The 15147-nt window shown below is 48.6% G+C and overlaps 1 protein-coding gene across 12 annotated transcripts in view; it reads left to right on the plus strand.

Annotated features, from left to right (window-relative positions):
- The first annotated feature begins 6327 nt into the window (after nt 1-6327).
- The window catches only part of FAM193B (family with sequence similarity 193, member B), a 32994-nt gene continuing 24174 nt past the window's right edge, over nt 6328-15147 (plus strand). For 4 of the 12 annotated variants that reach the window (XM_012660712.1, XM_012660721.1, XM_012660713.1 and 1 more), the window contains exon 1: nt 6332-6584. In XM_012660712.1, coding sequence (XP_012516166.1) covers nt 6375-6584 — 210 coding nt within the window. In that variant the 5' untranslated portion in view covers nt 6332-6374. The other 8 variants (XM_012660715.1, XM_012660720.1, XM_012660724.1 and 5 more) reach the window with 5 other exon arrangements.

A 15147-nucleotide genomic window follows, 5' to 3' on the forward strand; every position in this document is an offset into this window, starting at 1 on the left:
AGGCTGTTACCCCATCAACCAAGACCGGGCTAAGACAACCCCCGCCTCGCTGGCTTTCTGCGCGGCTCAAGCGCGGCCTTGGTGGGGTGGGGGTGGCCCCTCGGCGTCATGGGCGGGGACTCCCTTCCGAAAGGCGGTGGGGACCTGCGGGGCGCGGGGCCGGGGCAGTCGCGGACGGCTGATGGGCCGCGGTGGGGGGCTCTACCTCGAGGTCCGCGAGGTGGAGAAGTGCCTTGTCCTGGAGACCCGATGGCACCATGGTCCTGGGTACCTTGCCCTCCCCGCACCCGTGCTTGGGAGGGGATGGGGGTGTGGCGCCGCGGGTCAGCTCCGCCGTGCCTTTCCCTCCCCTGCCCTGCCCGGGTGGGCGCGGGTAGGAAACGGGGAACCACAGGTGGCCAGAGCTTGCCGGCGGTTCGCGATGTCAAGGAGGTAAAAAACCTGGGCTGGTAAGGGGAGGAGAGAGACATGGAGAGCTGTGGGCAGGCTCCTCACTCTCAGACAGCCAGAGCAAAGGTCCAGGGTCTTTCTGTTCCTCCTCGCGACCCCCGTGACTCCAGGAGGTCCTGGGTGGGCCCTTGATCTAGGGGTGCATGGAGATGCCTCTCCTTTGGATACCTACAACCCCACTGGATACCTACACGACCCCACTGTGGAAAAGTACCAGCCCTCCCCGCAGTGGATCCACTTGTCTTTGTGCAGGACCTGGAGGAGAACAACGTGAGGCGGCCTTGGCCTCCTGCAGCCCCCAGGCTTCAGTACTTTCCAACCTGGTTTCCCCACTGCTCAGATGAGGGCCAGTCTCCTTACAGGCAGGAAGGCTGAAGGGGGGCGTGCTCTTCACAAATGCAGCGTGGTGACTGTGCTTGTGTATTGGCAGCGGTGGGCTGTCTGAGACTCTGCAGCCCAATGTGATGCCATTTCCCTCACACCCTCCCCTCTGGCCCGGCCTGTGGGGGTCTGGACCGCAGATACTCCAGAGCTCCTCTCCTGGAAGCAGGTGCCTAGCCCACTTCTACATGCTCACTGGAGGTTGCTTCCTCTAGAAACTTTTGGCTCTTCTGTATGGCCCTCAAGGCAGCTTCACCTTTTCTTCCCTGTCTCCCACAGAGCACCAGATCTGCATTCACCTTGAGTCCACCCTGTAAATATGGTGATATATAAATACAGATTTTTTCCAATGAAACTTTAGTGCCAAACTAATAGGGCTGTAAGTGTAAAACAAACACCAGACTTTGAAGACTTATTATTATTTTTTTAGACAGAGTTTCATTCACTCTGTTGCCCAGGCTAGAGTGCTGTGGCATCAGCCTAGCTCACAGCAACCTCCAACTCCCAAGCTCAAGTGATCCTTCTGCCTCAGCCTCCCGAGTAGCTGGGACTACAGGCATGCACCACCATGCCCGGCTAATTTTTCTATTTTTAGTAGAGACAGGGTCTCACTGTTGCTCAGGCTGGTCTTGAACTCCTGACCTCAAGCTATCCTCCCACCTCAGCCTCCCAGAGTGCTAGGATTACAGGCATGAGCCACCGCGCCTGGCCTGAAGACTCTGAAGTCTCTTCTCCCTTTGGGAGATTTGTTTCCCAAACACCACTGCAAAGTCAGGCTCTTCAACACTGTCTGCAGTGTTTCCTCCCTTCCCCTGATGGTCTTCCCTAAAGGGTCCTTCAATACAGGTTCAATTGTTCTTGCCCGATTAATTAGTGATCGGGAGTAATTACCGTTTACTCTAATAAAGCAATCTACCAGCAATTTACTATTTACTTCCTAGAAAAAGTATCTGGTAAAACAAACAAACAAACAAACAAACAAACAAAACTGCTGTATAATAGTTACTGTAACAGGCCATAGAGCTTTGAAGAGGTCAGGGCAAAGTCCAGCAGCTTTGCCTTCCCAGAGGGCCTCACCCAAACATCCCTGTTTCATTCTTCCTGTGCCCCAGCTCCCTCACCCTCAGGAAAGGTCCAAATCTCATCCTGGGATTCAAGATCCTTCACACATGACCCCACCTCTCACCCTCTCCAACCTTATTTCTTCTCCTCTAAACTTCCTTTCTCTCTCTGTCGAGGTTGGGAGGGTCCACTTTAGGCCTTCCTGCCCAAAGGTACAAGCCCATTCTTAAGGTGAGAGGGAGGAGGATTGAGGGAGAGGGGAGGAGTTGGCTGTCTCCCTCAAAAGGTGCTAAGAAATCCCTCTGCTAGGCTGAGGTCCAACTCCAGGACTCAAGGAGAGGAAGGGCCTCTGATCTGCCTTCTTCTGGTGGAACCAAGTCTTCACAGATGCCTACCTGGGATGAGGGTGAGGAGGCAGATGGTGCTCAGTGATCACTGGGGCTGGCTGAAGCACATACCTATGTGAGGTACCTTTTCATACAGCTCAGAATAATCTAGTATGTGTGGAATTACAGCCAGCCAGGTCCCAGGTGGGGAGCCAGAGGCCAGAGTGGCTTTTCTGTCTGGAGTAAGGGAGCTGGTGGTCCAGGAGCCTTGCGGGTCCTAGAGTACTGAGCATCACCTGTGCGGATGGGAAACTATGCAGAGATGGTGATCTAGTTTGCATTGCTGTTACAATGTCCCCTTCCCTCTTCTCCATTCGAGCAATTAGCTCTGTGCCTGTTGCCTTGAGGTGGGAGTGGAGAGTAAATCACAGGGTAGGAAGTAGGAGACTTGAAAACCATCCTGGATTTGGGGTTCCAAAAGCCCAAGCCCTTACAGACCTGAGGGTTTAGGCCAGTGGCCTTCAAATGTTTGCTTGCATTCCCCTAAAATCAGTTTAAAAAACTACATACCCTCTCACACAAGACAAGCTACATAAATTGTAGCATCCAGTGAACAATGAAAACATGGACCCCTGGTTAAAACATTAACAATTTCAAGAAGGCAACAGCATGGCATTAAAGCCAAGCACAGAGCCCTTCTGAGTGTGGGGCCCTGTGGGGCCGCATGGTTACGCATCCATGAAGCCAAGCCTGCTCTCACACATTAAGTTAACATGTAAAAAAGTAAGTTTAAGCACTTACAAAAGATGCAATTTCATTATACTGTACATTGTATACTTGCTTTAAATGTAATTTTCTTCCAGTTTTCAGAGCCACATAATAAGCTAATTTAAGGCATGAGAAATGTTTGTCATGACTGCTCAACACTGAACAGATAAGCAAACTGTGCTACTTCCATACAATGGAATACTATTCAGCAATAAAAAGGAAAGCTATCGCCACACAACATGGATGAATAATTATACAGAGGAAGAAAAGCCAGGCAAAAGAGAGTATATACTGTATGAAAATGCAAAAGAAAGCAGATCAGTGATTGCCTGGGGAGAGGGGAAGGGGTGGGAGGAAAGGATTACAGTCGGGGAACCATGTGGCAGAATTCTCCCCAGTGGTGCGCGAATGAAAAGGATGTACAGTCATTTCTGGGTACGGCTCATAAGAACATCCAATGAAACCCTCACTCTATCTCCTTTCCCATCCTCTAGTTGAATGAAGAGGACTTTGTGAGCTTATGGGCAGAGCCACAGGTAGGAGACTGGATCTCTTGAGTGTTTGCAAAGTTCCTCCAAGTGGCATTGGCCTGTGACATGAATTATGTCTAAGGTTTTCAACCCTTGCCACCTGTAGTTTGTTACAGCAGCTAACCAACCCTGACTAATACATAGTCCAATGTAATCACCCTGCTAGAAGAGAGCTGGCTGGGCCCCTCAAAGTAAGGCTGCACACAAGGGCTCAGGCTAGTTCCCTGAGGCTTGCAAATTGGGCTCAGTAGGTGCGTCAGCCTTGGGGAAGGGACAGTCCATACTGCTGGGCCAGTTTTCTCATGAAGCTGTGGAGCAAGGCCTGAAATGTGGGGAAGAAGACAGTCTGGTAGCCACGGAAGGGGCCCTACTGCCCATCGGGCTTTTAAGAGGTTCTTTTGATGAATGTTCTGGGACAAAATAACCTTTTGCTCTGAAGCCATTCTTGGCAGTCTATCCACATTCATCTTCCTCAAAACTTCCTGTTGCTAAGCCTGCAGTTTCCTTCCTTCCAAGTCTCTGACCAATGGATGAAACCATTATCCAATGCCCAGGAATCGGTGTGCCTTTATTTCAGGATCTCTGCACCGACTTTGCTTTTCTACACCCTTAGGCCTTCTCTGAGGAAGACTGGAACACCCTAGCAATCCACTTCTGGCTGGAGCCAGCATACCACTTGGCTTTAGGTTTTTCTTTCTCAGTCAACTCATCATAAACAACTGTCCACGAGGCCATTACTACAGGTTGAGGCAGAGGGCAGGTGGAGAATGTAAGCAACTTGCTCAGGCAACCTACTTGTGCTTTAGGACTTGCTTGGACCCAGCCCACATATGTCACTTCCTCTTGATGATGGAGTGCTGCTAGCCACCTCTGATTTTACAGCTGGTTAGATCAGATAACACTAAGCTCAGGTTACGTAGTCACCTGGTATGCCATGATCAGGTATCCAATCTCACCAGACCCCTGGAGCAAGCCAGGAGCTATTTCTCAAAAGACAAATAACTATTTGCTGAAGGAGGGCATAACTTTGCTCCAAAATCCAATGCTTGAGTATTAAGGCCAAAGCCAGAACTGCTTACTCTGTAGCTTGGTAAGAAGACCTCTTTCCTTGTTGTGATCCTCCCCCTGAAATTGGCAGCTTCCAACTAATCCAGTAACTGGTCAAAATAATGTACCTAAATATATCTCTGTTACCTCTCAAGTCTAAAGAAGCTCAGCAAGTACTGCACTTCTTTCTTAGCAGGGAGTGTGATGTACAGCAGCTTATCCTTCATTTTGTAGGGAATATCTCAACACACCCCAGACTCCTAGGTAGCTCACTGACTAGACGAGCCCCTGTATATTTGTGGGATTTATTATCCATCCTCTTATTCACATGATGCCTTACTAAGTCATCTAGGGTAGCTGTTACTTTCTGCTCTCAAGGTCCATAAGGATGATGTCATTGGTGCCATAGTAGATTAGCCTGGTATCCATTAAAATGGTGATCCCTGTGTGTCCAGACAATGACATACCCCTGAAGCAGTAAAGGTTTACTGCTGTCCCTGCCAGATGAACGCAAACTACTCCTGATGTTTAGTATAGAAGAGTAAGAATTGACTAGACTGCTGGTTGCCTTTTATAGGTCAACACTGTGCCAATCTGCTCCAAGAAGGACCACATCTGGAAGAGTTCCTGGGGTCCTTACCAGGATAAGTCTATCATAATGCTCTGTCATTCTTTAAGGCCATCTCTCTTCTATTCTAGCAAAATTGAAAAGGTAATACTGATGTGATGGGAATCACCCTGCATCTTTCAAATCTGTGATGAGATAAAGTACTATTTTTGATTTATGTTCTTCTTGGTAGTTAAGGAGAGCTCCAGGACCTTCCATTTTGCTCTTCTTCTCAAAATAGCCCTTGCTGCATGCGTTAGGAAGCCAACGTTAAGATTCTGTCCCTGTCGATGGTATCAATAGCAACTCTCCATATAACCACCGTATGGTTTCGGAGTACCAATGGCCCAAGCCTAAGCAGACTGCACTCAAAACACTTTTAAAAAATTTGTACCAAGTGCATGTATTATACAGTATATTCACAAGGGAGGGAGGAAAATCTCATTTTTAACAAATATATAATTATTAAATTTTTAAAATCCTCTCCTGCCCATACCACATTTTTGGAAACACCGACCTAGTACGTGGCCTGGTCATCTCGTCTTTGTCACACTGGTTGTAACTATACATTCACATGTCCACCTGCTCCACCACACTCTGGAACAAGGAGCTAGGTCTTAGTCCAGCCGTCCCAAGCGAAGAACGCTGGACTCCTAGTGGACCGTAAGTTGCAAATAAAGACCTAGACTTTGTCTTCGTCACTTTCATCTCAGGCTGTCCACAAGCCCATGAATTCTGGCTGGATGATATAGAGCAATCTTTTGTACGCCTTTTATTGCCTCAATTTTTCTCCGCTGCAAAATGGGAACGAGCCGTACCTACCTCGCCATGCTGTTAAGAGGAGTCAGGCGATGGATGTGAAAGTACCACAGCACTATAGAAATTAAAGCGCCCAGGGCGGTGCAGCGCGATTACCACGGCGTTACACGCGTTCCTCCTGCAGGTCGCATCCTTCCAGTCCGGGGTGGGGGTGAAGGGCGTCTCCCCACCAGGGTTTTAGCCCACAGAACTCCGGGTGGTGACCTTTTTCAAAATGGCGCAGGCAGCCTCGGGGGCTAGTGCGGCGGCGCGGACTCCGCGTGCCCTCTGACCTGCTGGCAGTGGGAGGAGGGGGAGCCGGGCGCCGCCATATTGCCTGTTGTCCTGTGAGGGGAGCGGCGGCGGCGGCTGCGGCGCGAGTGCTGTAAGGGAGCGAGCTGCAGCATGACTCGGAGGCGGAGCAGGCCGAGCGGCGGCGCGGGCCGGCGTGAGCGGGCTCGGGCCGTGGGGCCGCAGAAGCCGCAGGCGCCCGAGCCCCCGCCGCCGCCGTGCTTGGAGGCGGGAGCGGGTGCAGGGCCCCCGGAGGTGCCGGCGGAGCCCGACCGCGACGGCCCCAGGGAGGAGGACGAGCCCAACCTGGCGCCCGGCCCGCAGGTAGGAGCGAGCGAGGCGACTTCGGCTGCTCGGTCGCTTTCACCTCCATCCTGAAGTGTCCTGCCCTGGCTGAGGCCGGAGCCTTCTCCCCAGGTCCGGGGCTGAGGCTTTCTCCCCCGGGGTGAGAATGGAGGCTGATCCCTTTCTCCAAAGCCGAGGCTCGGCCGGTGCTCCTGCGACCAGGCTGAAGCCTCTCCTCCTCCCCGCCGCGTCTGGGCTGGAGCAGAGGCTGAGCATTCTGGTCATACACCCACACGGGCACTCGGCTCTGATCCTGAGGTCACAGCTGGGCTCCCTGCCTTCCACCTCCCTTTGGGCCCACCTGCTCCCTCACTCACCCCGGGCCATCTCAGGGCGCCAGGGCCTGGAAGGCTGCAGCCTCTTCCCTCTCTCCTGGGAGCGCTTCCTCTCCTTCCCCTGCACTGCTTGCAGCCACTGCCCCCTCAGCAGCTGTGCCCCCAGCATCTGTCTCCTGGGGCCTCCCTCCTCTCCCTGCCCAGCAGAGCAGTTGGAGCAGACAGCCAGGCTGCCCGGTAGACTTTTTGGTGGGGCTTCTGCACTGAGGTGGAAGCCCAGCAAAACCTGCCCTGTCTTCCCTCCATACCCCTAGCCCACAAGGCAGCCCACCCCGACCCTCAGATCTCTCCCTGGTTTGGAGAATCCTGCTGAGAGTGAGCAGTAGCAGTATTCTCCAAAGCTTCCAGCTTGGCACCTGGAGGAAGGTCACTTTCTTTTGAGCAAAGGAGATAATGGGAGGTACCCTGCCAGTGTTCACTGAGAGGCGGGGGTGGCATGGGCTACAGTTGCTCTGGGAGGGTTGTGGCACCCGGGGCTGGGTGGCTCTCCCTAAGCTTGCTCTGACAAAAGAGTTTTTGAGTTGGTCTTTTGGCTGAGCCTGCCGAGGAAGGCAGGCTCCTGCAGGAGTCTTGGAGGGTCGGATGCAGCGCCGGATGAGGATGAGGCGTGGCGGAAGATGCGTTTGGCTCTGCAGACACTGCATCGGGCAGCAGGGGACTCTGGGAGGCTGGTGCAGCCAGAACGCATGGCTCTTGACAGCCTTCTAGTAGAATCTCTGGAATTGTGCATGTGAGTGGGGATGCCGTTTGGGGTACCATTCCCAGAAAGCCTTCCCTGACCCCCCCTAGTTGAGTCAGGTGTCCCCTCTGTGCCTCCCTCTGGGAGCACTTCCCATTCTATGATGACACGTTCTGTTGATGTGTCTGTTCCCCACACTGAACTGTGAACTCCACAGGGGCACAGACTATGTCATCTATCTCTGATGACATGCCTAGCCTTGCTGATACAGAATATAATAAAAATAACTAGGTAAATGAGAGAATGACTTAGTTCAGAAACTGCTTATTGTAACCCAGTTTTGATGCTGGTCTCCTTTGTATCTTAGATCACAATAAGAAGGTTTTTAATTAATGAAAATGTCACCTCTTATTGAGTGTCAGAAGCCCTATCTTCACCCCCAACCTCCTACCCTGGGCTGACACTGGTTCCAAAGGAGACTCTCCAGGTTGGACTGCACCCTCGCTGAGTCTGGCTTCCAACTCTGAGGCTGCTTCTCCCTCTAGCCTACTGTAGTCCCCCTGGGAGTGCTGTTATCCAAAAAGGGAGAGTGGGAGAAGGGAGAGCCAGGGAGCTGTTGTCTTCCCTCCTTCCCATTCAGACCATACAATACTTTAGGGTCCCTGCCACATGGAGGTGCCAAAAAGCTTGGATGGTGGCTTAACAATTCAGTTTTTATTGAGGACACAACTTTCCCAAGAGCTATAAGCTTCATTAACTCCTCTGATCTCTAGATTTCTAGCTTGTTCTTGTCTACTCCACTGCTTGATCTGCCAGTTCATTCATTTATTCGTGCCAGGCACTTTACATGCCTTCCTTTTAATCTTCCCACCTCCCCTGTATTTCTTCTAAGCATTAGCACAAATGTGATGTTAACTATTGATGTTATTATTTGTCTTTATGTAAACTCTGAAAGTGCAGGAGCCATGTCAGTCACCATTGTACCCCTGTGCCTGGTGACTAACAAATGTTAATGAACAAACTGAAAGATATAAGTATTATTACCCTGTTTTTCAGATGAAGAAACAGAAACTCAGAGCAACTAAACATTTGCCTGTAATTAAAGCATCGCAGAAAAAAAGAAAAAAAAGTAAACATTTGCCCAACTGACTCCTACTATAGTTGTCAGGCCAAAAAAAGAGGGGAAGGGGACACTTTTATATACTTCGGGAGATTTTTAACAAAACTTGTATTTTTTACTATACCCACAAAACGGTGAAACAAACTGACAAACTCTATTTTGATTGTGTCCCACTTTTAGCTGGGCTGGGGGTGGGATTTGGATGCCAGAAGCAGACTTTTGTGCCCTGGTGAAAAGTACCCAGCAAAAGAGTAGGGTTCAGTCATTCCTCTGCCTGTGGGCGTGCCTTTGGTGAGGCGCTCTGGCTCCCACCGCTGCTCTAAACCCTGTCTAATGTGAGCCTGTATTTTAAAAACCAAAAGATTTCCCATAAATCTGGATCTATGCCTCTTCCCAAACTCTAAAGATCTGGTGATGCTGGGCCCCACACATTTCCACAAGGCCGAAATCTGTAGTCTCTGAGTGGCAGCTGACCTCTTTAGATAGCATGTGCTGCTTAGGCCTCTCTGGTTCTCTCCAGGCCCCATCGCTCAATTGTACAACCTGTGCACATTTAAATGCAGGAGCTTAATTAGGATCCCAGAAGTCTTTAGTTTCAGTTGTTTCAGGCCACTAAACCACGTTGATCTGTTCCCTAAGAACCCAAATCCTCTTTACTTCCCAAGAAGACTAAGACACTTACTGCCTTATTAGCAAAGAAAAAACAAACAAAAAAAGAACCTAAAAAGCAGTTGAAGGAAGCAGTGGGGAATAATGTTTACAGACTTGGGTTGAACTTCCAACTCAGCCTCCTTCTACCTTTGTGACTCTGGGCACATTTTTCTCCTCTTTGAGCTTCATCAACAACTTCACAAGAGAATGTGAAGCAACCTATGTAGCATCTAGTACGTAGAGGCTTCTCACTCAAGAATAGGAGTCAGTGCTGGCAGAAGTTGTACCAGGTGCCATCCAGCTTGAGTGTTCTCACCTGCTAGTTCTGCTTGCTGTCTTTGGTCTCTCTCGGACCACTCAGCTGATAATCCAGGTGTACACTCAGTCAGGCCCCAGGAGACTTGCTATAATAGAATGTTAAACAACCAGTTGATGGGGTTTGGGGTGAGGTCATCCTACCCTTCCCTACCTCTTGTTGCCTGCTACCCCTGATCTCTGCAGCATTCCCTGGGACTGTGCCAAGTCTAGTTTAAAAGGACTCTTAGAGACTTGGTTCTCTCACAGCTCCCTCAAGGAATTGGAGCAGATGATCAATCAATATCTTTAATAAGACCATCTCATTATATTTAATTCACTCAGCAAGCATCAAAACAACCTCTATGCCAGGGTCTTTATTTGGGATGTACAGATGGGTGAGATAGTCCCTATCCTCAGGGACTTCCCCCTATAGGGTCACTGCCCACCCAGCATGCACTACTTCCATTGCCAGTGGGAGAAAATGACACTGTAGGGATCCCTGCCACCTCTCGTGGTTCTTTGTAAGCCAGTAGAGACTCGCAAGGTAAAAATGCCAAAAGCCCTTTGAAGATGAAGAGTTATCCACTCAGGGTTTAAAATTTTTAATTTCCTTAAAATGTCCCAGAGCTGATATGTCTGATATCAGATGGATGATCCTAACACTTTACTTACTGCACCTAGAATTTTTGAGAGCAAGGTCTATGTTTTAATTCATTTGGAGGGTATGTATTGTGCATGGTCCTTATTGCTCAATACATGGCTGTTACACTAAATTATAATATTAAGTAAAAGAAATAAGTTATGTTTCTACCATTTTTTATTCTCTTTCTTTTTTTTGAGATGGAGTCTTGCTCTGTCACCTGGGCTAGAGTACTGTGGCATCAGCCTAGCTCACAGCAACCTCAAACTCCTGAGGCTCCTGCCTCAGCCTCCCAAGTAGCTGGGACTACAGGCGCACGCCACCACGCCTGGCTAATTTTAGTAGAGATGGGGTCTAACTCTTGCTCAGGCTGGTCTCGAATTCCTAACCTCAAGTGATCCTCCTGCCTTGGCCTCCCAGAGTGCTAGGATTACAGGCGTGAACCACTGTGCCCGACCCCTTTTTATTCTTAACCTGCCCCCACAGCTGGGCCAGGCTGGCAGTCATTCATTCCTTTAGGCCAGCCACTGCACACATGCTGTGATGCCCAGTCTTCCTCTCACCTGGCATTTATTCTGCAAACATTGACCAACCCCTGATCGGTGAGAGGACCTGAGCTAGCTGTGAATGCTGAAGTGAATCAAATGTGGTCCCTGCCCACAAGGAGCTCATAGTCTAGATAATATGTATATAGTAATTGTAGTTTAGAACAAGTAGTATAGCATCTGCTTCCTCTGAATAAAGTTTCAAATCCTAGATCCTATTAAGATCTAGTAAGTGGCCTTTGGAAGTGTTTCAGCCTCTTGGTTTGTTTTCTCATGTATAAAATGACAGTGAACCCAGGCTTACAGGGTTATGTTAAGGTCCAGCAAGTCCTACATGCTTAGCACAAGTGGGAGCTATGAGTATTTTAGATACCTGATGCTGAGGTTGCCTGAAACATGGTAACCTAGGGGAGAATGGGTAAGAGAAGGCTTCTCAGAACTGAGTCTTCAAGGTTAAGTAGAAGTTTTTCAGAGGACAAGATGAGAGAAAGGGGTCTAAACAAAGAAAGTAGCATATACAGAGACCCAGAGGTGAGAATTACCCAATTCATTTGGAGAGTGGGGAGAGAGATCAGGCTGGAGGAGTTAGCAAGAGGAAACTGAACAAAGAGGTTTGAGTTTTATCCTGCAGGCAGTGAGGAATCAATGAAAAGTTTTAAATAGGAACGTGAACGTGCTGTGCCTCAGTAAGTTCTCTCTGATAGCATGTGAGGAAGTAATTCTCAGTGGGAGAGGCAACTGTGGTCGCTTGATTCCTCCTCCCTCTCCTCAGCCTCGCTCATCATCAGATCCTCTGTGCTTTGCTGGACTCTATCCCAGACCTACAGAATCAGAGTCTCCAGGTCTAGATCCCAGGAATCTATTATTGAATTGCCCTGGGTGATTCTGACATCTGGCTGGGTCTGGGAACTGCTGAATCGAGAGTGCCGTGGGGATCCTTGAGAACTAAGGTATTCTTCAAAGAATGGGATTTCCCAGGGAGGAGCTTTTCCATAAGCAGAAATAGAAACAACCTTCCCTCAGGTCTGCCTTATTAATGATAGTAATAAGACAACTGCTAATTTTCCTTTGTGTATCAAAATGCTTACCCTGCCTGCTGTGTGCTACAGCCTCTGCTGAATGATTGCAGTGCAGCGATTCATGGGACACAGGCTATGTCTTTGAAAAACTCATAGTATTGTGGAGAAGACAGATTTCAACCAATAGGATGTATGTGATAAGCTCTAGTCTAGAGATGTGTAAAAAGGTGTCAGGGCCTCCCAGAGCCAAGCCCAGTTCATCTTCTGTCTATGGACTTACCAGGATATAACACTCAGACTGAGCCAAAAGAGAAGAGGCGGAGGGAACAGCATGCACAAAGGCTTTCTGCTTTATATATTGGGGGAAAGGAATGTTTACTAGTCCTTTGTGGCAGGATGTGCAGAAGCAGAAAAGGACCGAGGAGAGTCATACTTACATTCCAGGAAGGGCCCTGTGTTTGTGCCCTCTGGTTTTGTGCCCATGCTTACACCCTCATCCTTCAAACTCTAGGCGGCTCCCAGCCAAATGGCTGTGAGGTTATGCAGCCTGTGGGTGAATATGCTGCAGTCCTATAGGCCATCTCCCCTTTATTCTCTACCCAGGGGTCTTAGCTCCCTTTGTGATTTCCCAGTCCATTCTGAAATGAGTAGATCTCTCTCTCTACTCTGAAAAGTGATATAGGGAAACTAAAGCAGAAAGAAGGGGCCAGAGGGACAGCAAACACTGAAGGTTCTTACTAGGAAATTACCACCAGAAAACATGGACTTGGGGGTTCAAAGAGACCTTGAAGGTTATTTGTCTAGTCCTCTGTCCCATGCTTCAAGTAATTAATTTGGTTTGGGCAAGTCTCAGGAATTTTCCCTGTCATTTCTTCTAGGACAGAAGAGGAAAGAAACTAACGGGTATTGAGCACCTACTGTGTGCCAGGCCCAGGCCAGGTACTTTACATAATTTATTTCCTTCTGTCCTCACAACTCTGTGAAATATGGTTTTATTCCTATTTATAAATGAGGAAAATGAGGCTCAAAAGTATTAAGTAATAGTCCAAGATCATACTGAAAATGGCAGAACTGAGATTTGAACTCACAGCTCTCCAGAGTTCATGCTTCTCCCTCCATCCCCAGGCCCCACCCCGTGAGAAACCCATGCTGGGGTTAGTATTAAAGTGGCAGTTTGGCCTGAGGATCCAGGTAAATCCGCAGCTTGTCCTTCCTTGTGGTTGGTAGCACTCAGGAAGCAGATTCAATGGATGAGCTAGCCGTGTGGTGTAAGGGGCCACTAGAGTCAGAGAGACTCACTGCCTTATCCTTAATTCACCTTGTGCAACCAAAGAGGACTCTCCACAAACTGGTCCTTATGTTGAAAAACAGATGTTCTGCCTCCTGGAAGGGCCTGAGCCCACAGCCTGAGTGGGAGGTTTGGGTAAAGGCTTCAGGGCACTAAGGTGGGGTTGTGTCAGCTCTCTGTTGTTTACTACAGCTCTGATTGTCAGCATTAGAATGGTTTGAGATTCTTGTCATGGGTTGCCCTCTCATCAGTGTCTCAGAGTGATGCAGCCTTGTCTTTAGCATAGCATGTCAGGAAAGGGGCTGGTTTGTGTTTTATTTATTTTTATTTTAAACTTGGTTTTTAGAGATAGGGTCTCACTCTGTCACCCAGGGTAGAGTGCAGTGGCACGATTATAGCTCACTGTACCCTTGAACTCTTGGGTTCAAGTGATCCTTCTGTCTCAACCTCCTGAGTAGCTAGGACTATAGGCGTGTACCACCATCCCCCCCGACTCATTTTGAAATTTTTTGTAGAGACGGGGTCTAACTTATGTTGCCTAGGCTGTTCTCTAACTCCTGGCCTCAAGCAATTCTCCCACTTTGGCCTCCCAGAGTGCTGGGATTGTAGGCACGGGCCACCATGGCTGACCAACTGTGTTTTAAATTCTATCCTTTGTGTCAAGCAGCTGAGACATGAGCCAGATAGGCTTTAAGCATTCATTCATTTATTCAATGAATGCCTGCTGTGTGCCAGGCCCAAGCCAAGCCTGGGTTCCTGGGCATACTTAAATGATCAAGATCCACATCCTGCCCCCAAAGAGCTCACATTCTACCAGGCGGTTGGGGACAGACAGAGAATACAACTATGGCACAGTGTGATAGGTGCTATACTAAAAGGATTAGTTCTACTTAGCATGGGCCAGAAAAAGGTTCATTGACCTTTGACCAGGATCTTAGGGGATGAGTAAGGATTTGCCAGGGAGTAGAAGTTTCCCAGAATGTAGCATTACGGTTGGTAGGAGGTAGGGACTCTGAGAATGTTTGTTGGATGTGGCAATGAATGGGTGAATGGAAGAGTAAGTGATGATAACTGGGCTGATGAGTTTTTCTAGGCTGGGGATTAATCATTTTCTCTGCATCTGAAAGCGAATTTTAGCTGCTATTATTGTCTTCTGCCTGCCTTGGTGACAAAGAGGCTCTTGGAGTTGGGTGCCTTGAGAGTAGAGTGCTCTAATGGGCCATTTCAGAATAGAGTTTGGAAGCTCTTGCAGGGCAGCTGGTTAAATACAGCATGTGTCTTGGGCAAATCCTGTACAAACATAGATGAACTCTTGAGACTAAAAGGAATCCATGGAAGAAATGAGACCAGGTTGAGGGCTGGAAATTCAATCCAGCTTCAGAGCAGTCCTTGACAACTGCCTGGTCTGGTAACTGCGGTTATTCCCACATTGTGGACAGAAGGGCCAAAGTGGAAAATTGAGTCATGCCCTCAAAGAACTAACCTGATATGCCATAAACTGTATAATCATTGTTAATAATCACTATTGCCCATTGTGCACCCACTGTGGCAGGCACCACTAGAGGCTTTGCATCAGCAGCTTTCATAGTGTTTGGTCTCGGGACCCTTTTACATTCCTAAAAATTATTGAGGACCCCAGAGAGCTTTTGTTTATGTTGGTTTTATCTATGGATATTTACCAAATTAAGTATTAAAGCTGAGAAAGTTTAAAAATATTTAGTCACTGATTCATTTAAGAATAACAATATTAAAGCTATCACATTAACATAAATAGCATTTTTTTTTTTTTTTTTTTTGAGACAGAATCTTGCTCTGTTGCCCAGGCTAGAGTGCCGTGGCGTCAGCCTAGCTCACAGCAACCTCAAACTCCTGGGCTTAAGCGGTCCTACTGCCTCAGCCTCCCAAGTAGCTGGGACTACAGGCATGCGCCACTATGCCTGGCTAATTTTTTCTGTATATATATATATT

This window comes from Propithecus coquereli, unplaced genomic scaffold, assembly GCF_000956105.1.
Source record: "Propithecus coquereli isolate 6110/MARCELLA unplaced genomic scaffold, Pcoq_1.0 Scaffold676, whole genome shotgun sequence".
In the NCBI taxonomy this organism is placed as follows: Eukaryota; Metazoa; Chordata; class Mammalia; order Primates; family Indriidae; genus Propithecus; species Propithecus coquereli.